Source organism: Terrapene carolina, unplaced genomic scaffold (assembly GCF_002925995.2).
Source record: "Terrapene carolina triunguis isolate 2854851 unplaced genomic scaffold, T_m_triunguis-2.0 Scaffold96, whole genome shotgun sequence".
NCBI classification, from domain to species: domain Eukaryota; kingdom Metazoa; phylum Chordata; order Testudines; family Emydidae; genus Terrapene; species Terrapene triunguis.
Window position 1 is genome coordinate 8,589,434 of NW_020664447.1, and position 10,762 is coordinate 8,600,195.

The 10,762-nt window shown below is 43.0% G+C and overlaps 1 protein-coding gene across 1 annotated transcript in view; it reads left to right on the plus strand.

Moving 5' to 3' along the window:
• Positions 1–4,173: 4,173 nt before the first annotated feature.
• The window catches only part of OVCH2 (ovochymase 2), a 30,002-nt gene continuing 23,413 nt past the window's right edge, over positions 4,174–10,762 (plus strand). The window contains exons 1-3 of the mRNA XM_024213539.2: positions 4,174–4,264; positions 7,888–7,997; positions 8,749–8,840. Coding sequence (XP_024069307.2) covers positions 4,174–4,264; positions 7,888–7,997; positions 8,749–8,840 — 293 coding nt within the window. The remainder of the gene's footprint in view (positions 4,265–7,887; positions 7,998–8,748; positions 8,841–10,762) is intronic.

Sequence of the window (10,762 nt, forward strand, 5' to 3'; positions counted from 1 at the left end):
AAGTGGATGCAATTGCCACTGAAGTCCGTGAGAATTGCACCCACTTGCTGAGGGCTGAAGTTGACTGTTATGTATAATAAATTAAAACTAAACCTCCCCAAAAAAGTAAAGAGAAAATGTAGAACACAACTATGGGTCAGATCCAAATGGAGCGACTCCCACTGACTTCAATTGACTTTGGATCAGGCCCTATATTCTTGCCTGAAACAGCATAACTACACCAGTGATTTATTTGTAAATTTCCTAGAGGTGGGGACTAAGTTATATAAATATCTCCAAGCCATGGATGGAGTTAAATTGCATGTCTTAATATACTTAGCAAATGATAACACAACCCATGACTAAATATATAAGGAAGGTAGGGGAAAAGTACATTTCTTGGCTGGAAAGTTATTGAACATTTACGGCCAAAGATTGGATAGTTTCAAGAGGGGAATTTCCTTGACTCCCCCTCCTATAAATAAATCACTGAAATATGCTAAGGACTGTCTGGTTATGTAAGTGGATGAAAGATCAACATTTCTCAGATGTTGTACGGTACATATTCTCTAAAAGAGGAAACTAGCCTATTGAAATTGCAGATGTGCTTTTATTTTATTAAGGGCCTCTTTCGTTATGTGTAATCAATGACAGAAGCTGTAAAACCAACCTTTTTTATATTCTTTGGTAAATATTATGTAATAGTTGCAGCTATTTCTTTTGGACAAACTTGAGTCCCCTCTAAATTATACAGGTGCAAATCAGGAGTAACTCAGGGCTAGTCTACACTGGCAACGTTAAAGCGCTGCCGCGGCAACGCTTTAACATGGCTTATGTACTCACAGCAGAGCACTGGGAGAGAGCTCTCCCAGCACTCTTTATAAAAAAAAAAAAAAAAAAAACCACCTCCACCGCGCTCCCAGCACTGATGCACTGTCTACACTGATGCTTTACAGCACTGAAACTTGCAGCGCTCGGGGGTGTTTTTTCACACTCTTGAGTGAGAAAGTTGCAGTGCTGTAAAGTGCCAGTGTAGACATGCCCTCAGTTTGAAATCAGTAGAGTTACACTGGGGTGAAACTGGAATGAGAGGAAAATCAGGCCCTAGCAAATTAAATTCCAGGGGCAGCTCTGTCTAAATCATCCTAAATCGAATTCCTTTCAAATAAGAAGAGTTGGATTTACAAGTGTAATGAAATTGTAATATCTATGGATGAGTGACTTAGTGGAGTTCCACGTTTTATGAACCTTTCAAGCCATGAAACCATATGTTGTATAGACTACATTCAATTGTTAATTTTGTCTAACCATTAAAACTTGCAATTCTTGCCAATGATCTCTCATGAGCAATTTTACAAGTGTGACTAGGTGACCTTTTAAAAGCTTTAACTCATTGTAAAAATGTTTTGCTCATTTAAAAGTCTTCCCCGTGAGACATCTAGCAGCCTAAATACCTTCCAGCATTGGAACTGATTGTAAATTAACTGCTTGGGGTGTCTTTGTTTTGTTTTTTGTCCTGTGGCAGTAAGACCAAAGGGTGAGCATAGTCACCACCTAATCATTTGTGTTGGATAGGAAGTGAGGCGAACTCCATACCCATTGTCCTTTTCTGGTAGTGGGATAAAATGGGAGGCAAATCACAGCCTCTGATCTTTCTGCCGCTCTGATGTCCGCAAATTGGGGCCCTGCCTTTGCTTGGGTCCAAATCTTTATGCCACTGAAACAAATAACCGCTTGCTCAAGCAGTGATCAAATAAAGACAATTGCCCATTGCCGTTTGACTTTAGCGGCTATGTAATGAAAGTTTTGAGTATTTTTTTTGTTCTTCTGCAAAACAACCAGAGTTGTTTCAAATTTTGTAATATTAAAGTGTTTAGGCTTCAACTGAATAAGATTCAGTTCTAAAGACAGGGATTTTCCATCTTCTTTGCCTATTCTTACTGGTAAGTGTGTTCTTTGTGTGATAATCTGAGAGGGAGGAAGCAAGGCCCCGGTGCATTTGAAGTACAATGGAATGCAAAGTTGTTTATAATACCTGAAAATTAAATATACAGCTGGAAAAGTGACAGGATGGGCAGTCAGGCATTGGCCAGCACTGCAATACTGGGATTAGAGATGGGCTCAAGCTGTTAAATCCAGACCTGGATTTCAAACATCCCATAGTTCCTGGGCTTTTGGGTTCAAGGGTTTGGTTTGACCTATTATAAATATAGTGACCATTTGGAAAATACAGATCTAGATCTGGGTTTGGATTCTGAACACCTAGAAGAGGATGCTCAAATTCAGGGTTTCTTTTCTGGCCCACGTCTAGTCTGTATGGAATGAGACATGTGGTGCTGATTGCCAAGGTTGCAAGGTATGGGAGCGACAGCAGCCAAGCAATGGAGAATGAGGATGGGATTATCAGTGCCTTTGCTTGGAGCTGCTATTGCATTTTATCCAATGTGCAGCAGGGCAAAGATAAATAGGCGGTGGAGGAAGAGAACAAAGAGCAGTTAGCGAAGGCGAGAGCCTATGCTCCTCTTTTGTGGTCCTAGACAAGAGACAGAGTGTATAGTACATGCTGTTCTGTGCCTTTCCCCTTGGATCTCCCAGGTCACTGCACAGTAAGTGTTTCCTCTCTGTATTCTAAATTCCAAACGAGCTGGCTGCTTATTCTTATTGTAAGTGACACTGTGTGAATACGTTGTCATATTACCAATGAGAAATAGATATGTCAGGCTCAGTGACGTATGGAAAAATAAGTAGTTACACTGTAGTTGTTAGACTTTGTGATCCTGACAGATGTCACTGTGATGGACTAATCAGTGACCTCTTCATTATATGCAGTTGATTTTTATTCTTTACTTTGCAAAGCAGGTACTAGCAGTCAGAAAAAGGCAGCTCTCAGGACCAGCAAGGAAACGGGGTCTGTTTTCAGCAGAAGAGCAGCTGCTCAAGGGTGTTTCTAGGATAAGATCTGTATACAGTTGAGTTTGGTTGAAAATCAGGCATTCAGAACAGGGTGTCATCTGCTATCACCTTGCGACTGATGAAAGGAAGCAAATGGCAAGAATCTATAACAGAATAATGGATCGAGTGGTCAATGCTGAAGCGGTGAAGTTTGGAGTGTGCTACTGTGAAATTAATGGCTGATTAGAAAGTGGCATGTGCACTACACATGAGAGTATGTTCAGAAGAGATTTAGAGGCTAACAGGCAAAATCATATTTCTGTGATCAGTGGGAAATTATTTTTTTTCAGAGCATGAATGAATTGACCTTGGCACTTAGGAGTCTCCTTGAAAGTCAGTGGGACTTAGGTTCCTAAGTACTGAAGTCACTTTTGAAAATGAGATCAACATTTAGGAACTTGAGTGTCGTGAGTCAAAAATACTTCAAGAATTAGGAGCCTAAGTCCCATTGACTATCAAAGAGTCTCTTAAGTGTCAAGTTTGTTTTGCGGTGCTGGAGCCATGTTGTTTCCAGTATATTAGAGATTATCTCACCCACCTTCTCTCTCTCCTAAGTGTCAAGGTCACTTTTGAAAATGGGACCTTGTCATCTATATCAATTAGACCTGGCAACGCTGAGTTGAACAACACCAAAATACCTTTAAAAATCTGGCCCTTAGGTGCCTATGTCTCTTTGAAAATAGGACTTTGATTCTGCACTTTTGAAAATTTTACACCTAGGCTCTTTGAGTCAGGGACAGTCTTTATTTTGTGTCTTGTACAGCTTGAACACATAGTCAATATATTTCTCAGGTCTGCTGTGTTGGCTAACATGTAAAATACAGTAAGTGAACTTCACGTACACCAGCAATAAGAACTGTGAAAACTGTAGTGACCTAGAATTACAACCAATTGGTTTTCTCTGGTATGATGCTATTATATGTGTACTGTATTAGCTAGATATCAGCTAGGGGAGCATGCAATAATTTACGGTTCTGCCATTTGTCTTGAATTGGCTGTTTATTTTTTCTGTGAGAATTCAGAAAATATTTAGCAACAAAGACCTCAGTAACTTTAGGTTTATGAAGGTATCATGCTTGGTTAAATTTGGAAAATTTAGTTGTGCCCAGTAAACGCTTTATGGCTGGATTAATGAGTAACCTCCACTTTAATTAGTCAATTGCTGGTCTCCCACAGCGTTATTTTCTTCTTTCCCCCTATAAAACCTCTTCCCATCTTTACTTGGTCACTTACAGCCTCAAAATGCCAGTAGCCCTAGGCGAGGTGCTTTTATTCATGATTGGGATAGTTTGTCTTAGAGAAGGAAACTCCGTGCCACTGCGTCTACAAAAAGGTAGGATCAAAATTTAATCATTTTCTAAAGGCAAAAGCCCAGCTTCTCAGATTGTTTTACATCATCTAGCTCCATGGAAGTAAAGGAGTTACACTAATTTATACCAGTTGAGAATCTGACCCTAGGTCATGTCTGTCCACAGCAGAGGTTTTCAAACTGTTGGGTGTGCCCCCCTAAAGGGACACAGAGGGACATTGGGGTGACAAGCGGCAACGCCAGGTGGCTTGGGCTTCAGCTCAGGCTTCAGCCCGGCGTGGCAGGGCTCGGAGAGGGAACGCCACCTCCACCCTGTGACTAATCTCTTTTTGTGTGGTTGAGGGGGGAACGCAACCAAAAATTGTAACTCAAAGGCGGGGGCTCAGCTCAAAAAGTTTGAAAACCGCTGGTCTACAGTATGAGGTTTAATCCACCCCTTTTGTTATGTAACTGCATGTCTATGAGTGGACACGTGAGAATAAAAGTTTTTTTTTCAGTTTAGCTTAATTCTTCCTTTAACAAGCTGAACTAAATCAAAATAAGACCTTCACAGGTTTGCACCAAAATAACAAAAGCTGTGGATTAAAACCGATGTCGTTATTTCGATGCCAATTGTATGTTACCAACCCAAAGTCTTTACTTCAGTTGAAATGAAATGACTTGGACTAGCTCCTCTTTTAAATTGTCTTGTATTTTAAAATCCCAGAGTGTAGTCCATTTGGACCAATTTTGAAAAAAAAAATCCTGAATATTCCTAATTATTTCATTTATGTAGATTATTTGTTTCACTTTTTATATGGGTGTCAAGACACAAGCCACTGTTGGAAATGTCTCTCCAGCCACACCGGGTAGAAATATAATGACTAATCTGGATTGTTTTCACAACTGTGTCCAATTTAATCACACTTCATGATTTTTTAATTGCTGTTTGGTTTAGGAATCATTATTAGAAGTGTTAACAGTCATGTTGTGGATTTCCATCAGTCTCTTATTGTATAATGCAAAAATATGCCTGTGGTCAGCTGGGTCTGATTTCAATTACAGTCTGAGAATCCAGAGAAACTCCAATGCAGTAAATCCATCTGAGATCAGGCCAATTGTATTTTTTTGTGATCTCAACTTCACTTGTGCAAAAGGGTAAATTAAATTTCAGGCTTGACTCACTGAGGCAGCAATATAATTGTTGTTTTGTAAAATGTGTGTGTGTGTGTGTGTGTGTGTGTGTGTGTGTGTAGACAAAATATTCTGATAGCAATGGGACTAAGTTTTATTGGTGGCGGAGTGCCAAAGCTCGTAGCAAACCATCCAGTTCTGGCAGATGCTTGCAAAGCTGAACTAGTGAAAAGGGAAATTTTGGAGTTGCATTGCTCAAACCCAGCAAATTACCCATAGTTCCACTGTTGTTGCTTTTTTATTTTAATGTTTTCACGCACATTGAAGTCAAAAGTGTCCCTGGAGCATTTTATTACAAACACGGCCAGCTACTCTTGGTATCCTAAATAATGGCACATTTTATTACTGCAGCATTCTGCCACACAAGTGGTTGCATTACAGAGATAGGTGAGAGAACCCAATATACATGGTCTGTTAAGGGCTTTGGAGACTTTTTTGACTTCACTGAAAATTTTCACACAGTTTCAAATAGAAAAGCAAAAATGGGAATTATGGGTAATATGCTGGGTTTGGAAAATGCATCAAAACAATGCCCTTTTCATTAATACAGATTGCAAGTAGTTACTGAAGTTGGAAGGATTGCATTTAGCTTTGCAATAAACCTCTATAAACTCAGTATTATTGCTGTAAATGTTTTTCTGTACCACACATTTAAAAAATATAAATATATCTCTGCCTCAGAGAGCCGAGCTGAGTAGCACTGGTATTGACTTCAGTGGGAGCAGAGTTAGTTAGGCCAGTGCTGAATGCTTTTGAAAAGTCCACCCATAAATTGTTGATTATCAAAGCCTATGTAGTGGGTAGGTCAACCCCATTTGTTCAAAATGTTTTGAAGGATGCAAAAAAGTTTGGCTAAATACATGGTCCAATAATTGAGGGAGTTAGTGGAACAGTGATTCATTCCCAAAATTTGTATAAAAGGGAATTTCAGATTAAAGGGGTTTTAAGTGTTCCTAAATATATTTTTCCTTGTTTGCCTCCTAATATTTGTTCATGGTAGAAAAAAAGTCATATTAGTAAAAATAAAACATGAGAACACCCAAATGGAGAGCTCCTGAAGTATGTAAACAGTTGCTCTTGGCTGGTCTAAAACAGGTTCTCTACATTAGTGATTGCCTTCAGATCTCAGAACATATAGCAGTGGGGTGAGTCACTGGTCTGTTGCATGAAGTACTTAGAGATAGAGCTGGTTTTACATGAAGGGGCACACACCTGTCAGGGATGCACTAGGTTTACATGGTCCTGCTTCAGCACAGGGGTGGCTGAAGTAGATGACTTCTCGGGGTCCCTTCAAGCCCCACATTTCTATGATTCTATAAGCTATGACACCAATTGCACGTTAAAGCAATTCTGTCAGACTTTTGCTCCACTGCTTCCCTCCATTAATTAGCTAATAAAGTGCACTTTGCTGGTGGCAAATACAAGAATGCAAGACAAATACTGAGACTCTAGTCTTGCAGCCTGAGCTGTACTCCTGCATTTCAGCAGAGTCCCACTGAAGTCAATAAGGCTCTGGACAGGTGAAGTAGTCCACCAGTGTGAAACTGATTGCAGGATCAGGCTTGAAGATGGGTTCACTTTGTCTCACGGGGTGTAGAAATGGGTCCCCATCTTCCCTCTATCATGAATGACCCCATAAAATGCTTATAATCTGAAAAACAGGGAGTGCAGCTATTGGAGGAAAAGATGGGAAAGCCTAAAAATGGCTTCATAGTGTAAAAAAAAAATACAGATCCGCCCTCCCCTCCCAAAGTGAAGGAAGCTGATGACACTACTCAGAAACACAGAGCAGAGCAAACAGACATCTCACAATATCAGTGTCCCATGACATATTAGAACATATCAAAACTGTTCCCTGGATTTGTGAGTGCTTCAACGCAGGGCTGGAGAAATGCAGCACTGGAGCAGCTTTTATCACCTTGAAAGCTGAAGTTTCTTTCTGACTGTGCAGGTACAAAAAATGGAGAACCTGAGGCCTGGTCTACACTAGGACATTAGGGGGAAAATCCACACTCCTGAGCGATGCAGTTAAACCGATCTAACTCCTGGTGTAGACAGCACTAGGTCAACAGGAGATTCTCCCATCAACCTAGGTACCGCTTCTAGGAGAGGTGGGTTACCTACACCGACAAGAGAGCCTCTCCTGTTGGCATAGGTAGCGACTTCACTGAAGCGCTACAGTGGTGCAGCTGCAGTATTTTAGATCCAGAATAAAAAGGCAATGAGGAAACACAGAATTATTCCTGATCCTATAGAGACCAAGCACATTAATGAGTGTTCAGTGGGAGTTGATTGTATGAGAGGACTACAGGATTGGGCCCTTATATGTCTCCTACATGATTCTGCCCCTGAATGTCTGCATGCTTGTTGGTATTGAAATCTTTGATGCTAGAGAGTCAAGAACAGAATGATGCACGCAAGCTCATTTTCTTTCTCTCTTTTCTTTTATTTGATTTGGTTTTGGTACCGTTCAGATTCTAGGTGTGGACAGAAGCCACATGAAATGAAGCCATGGAATAATTTCAACCATCTCACTCGCATTGTTGGTGGGAACCAGGTGAAACAAGGCTCGCATCCGTGGCAGGTTAGCACAAGGGAATGCGGTTTTATCCTGTGCCACTTTGGGAACAAAGGCCCAACTTTTCATAGATGTAACAAAAGCAGCAAGGCAGGGGTACTTTGTGCTCATTGGCACATCTGGTGCTCTATTGTTGAGTTCCATGCTGCTGCTTTTAGCAAGAGCAGTGAAGCAGACAGAAGGCAGGAATAATTTCCACTCTCTCCAAGTTCCTAGAAACTTTTGTTATGTTTATTATTGGGTCTTAAAGGGAGTCTGTAGCTGGTCTGTTATAAATAGGGATGGGTGAATTTGTTTGGAAAATAAAAGAACCATCACATACCTCCGGAGAATGTAGTGATTGGGAAGAGGGTGGTGCCTTGTACTGTTTGGTGGTCTGAGACCGCAAACTCATTTCACACAGGACACCAAACAGCTGTGAAGGCTTCTGGCAACCTGTCTGAATTAGGATCAGTAATATATAGAGTCTAAACAACCCAGTCCCCTGCTGAATATGTCCGTCTTTTTGCCTCTGTGAAATATATATAATTTGTAGTCATGTCACAAAATTGTTTGGAGATAAAACTAGACACCTACTGGGGCTCAATGGGAGTTCTAAGAGCTGAGGACACCAAACCCCACCCAAATGCCAAGAAGTATTGTTGAATTTTCTTAAGCAGTGTTAACTGTAATGTGCTGAAGGCTTTGAGAATGCTCTCTCTCCTAGATTAGATCAGATGTACAGATTTTTACATGACAGGCATTCTTTATGATGCAGGTTTCCTTGAAACGATGGCAAAGGCATTTCTGTGGAGGCACCATTGTTTCTGCTCAATGGGTGGTCACGGCAGCTCACTGTGTTTTAGACAGGTATGGATGAGAAATTTCACTACAGGGCTGCAAGTGAAGAAAAGTATTGCTAGTAAAAGTGCTTGCGCTATGACATTTGTCTGTGGAAATTGTTTACAGACCCCAATAACCTTTCCATCTGAAAAATACTGGTTGCAAATTGAATTTTTATTGGGCGGGTGGGGTGTGTGTGTGTGTGTGGAAAAGACCTCATAAAAGTTCACAAGCAATTTAAAAGAGGAAAATAGACCCAAAGAGTAGTAAGGAGCAGCTATGTTGTTCAGGGGTGGGAATGTACCTCCAGTAATACCAATGGAGTGTAATACTTCTGTAAAGGTTACTTAGAAGCAGCATAATGCAAGACACTAAGGGCTCAGTCCTGCCTCATTGCATGCCACAAACTTCCAGTGAAATAACCGGGAATTTTGAAATGCAGGATCAGGCTCTTCAAAAGAAACAGACCTTAACAAAAACTGGAATCTTGCTGGATGAAAGATGTCCAATAAAATCCAGGGTGCTAATGGAAGAGAGCTAGAGACTCAGTGGGTGGCACTCTTACCTCTGAGTACAAACTGGGTCCCATTATAGCACCAGGGAGTACACTGCTGCTGGAGAGTCTCTTTGCAATTAGCAATGATTGATACCCTTGACCTAGCCTCCCGTGGTATGACACATCCTGGGGGAGCCCAGGGTTATGAGGCTCCTCGCTATAACCTGCCCTTAGCATGAGGAAGCCTTGTCTATGCCTGTTGTAGGTCAGTTCCCCATTTCCATGGACAACACAAGCACTTTCTCCTCTTTAAGCCTTGCAGGCTCCATTGTCACTCTATAGATTAGCGACTGGCACACTCCAACCCTTGAGCCCACCAAGCATCTCTCTGGAGTGTCTAGCTCTGGTCCACTGACTGCATACTTGCAGTAGTCACAGATTTGCTGCTTCCAAAGAAGCAGCATGCTCCAGCTTGCCAGTTCCTCCTCAGATCACCACTCCACCTAACACACAGCGCTTAGATATGTGTATTGTGAAATCAAGGATGAGGTTATTTAACAAAGCACAGAGATTCGGGTAGTACCAAAAAGAAGTATTGGAAACAAATGGTTATATAAAATAACACACATTCTAGAGCCTACACATAATTATGTCTTGTAGAGTATTGAGCACCCAAAATCCTTGCAGCACTTTACAGCCCAGCTTGGCTGTGGCCTTCTCTGAGACAAGCACGCTGTCAGCTTGTCTCCTAGGTGACAGACCTAGTATGTTCCTTTGCACTCCAAGTAGGGTGACTAGATCACAGGGATGAAATATCGGGATGCGGGGTTCCCCGGGGCTTTGGGCTGGGCAGCGGGCGGGAGCCGGGGCTTTTCCTGGCCCTGTGGAGCCTCCCGTCCCCCGGCCCACCCTGGGCACATGCGGCGCGTCCCGCCAACGGCGGGGAAGTTTATGGGTTCTGGGGACCCCGGCCGGCTCCTTGCCCCTGTCCGCCGGCCGCCCCGCCTGGGACAAGTCTCGCCCCCGCAGCCCCTCTCCGCCGCATGTCTCTGGTGGCCCACGCTCCCGGGCCGCGCCGCCCACTCGGGCCAGAGCCAGCCCCGGCTGCTGCCTGCACGCAGCCCGGGCCATGCCCAGCTAGCCCCCGGCAGCCGCGGCAACTTTTCCTTCCCCTCCCGTGCTCCTGGTAGATGCCCGACCCTCCTCCCTCCATCCCCCCTCCACACATCCCTTCTCCTAACCTCCTCCCTCCATCCCCCTCACATCCCACGCAGCACCGCACGCTGGTGTCCGGCGGCCTCCCTCCAGCGCTTGCGCAGCTGCCATACAGCTGATCAGCGGCACGCAAGCCTGGGAGGGAGGGGAATGCGGGCTGCGTGCTTGGGGAAGAGGCGGGGCCAGGGCGGGGATTTTGGGAGGGATCCAATGGGGGAAGGAGGGGGCGGAGTCGGGG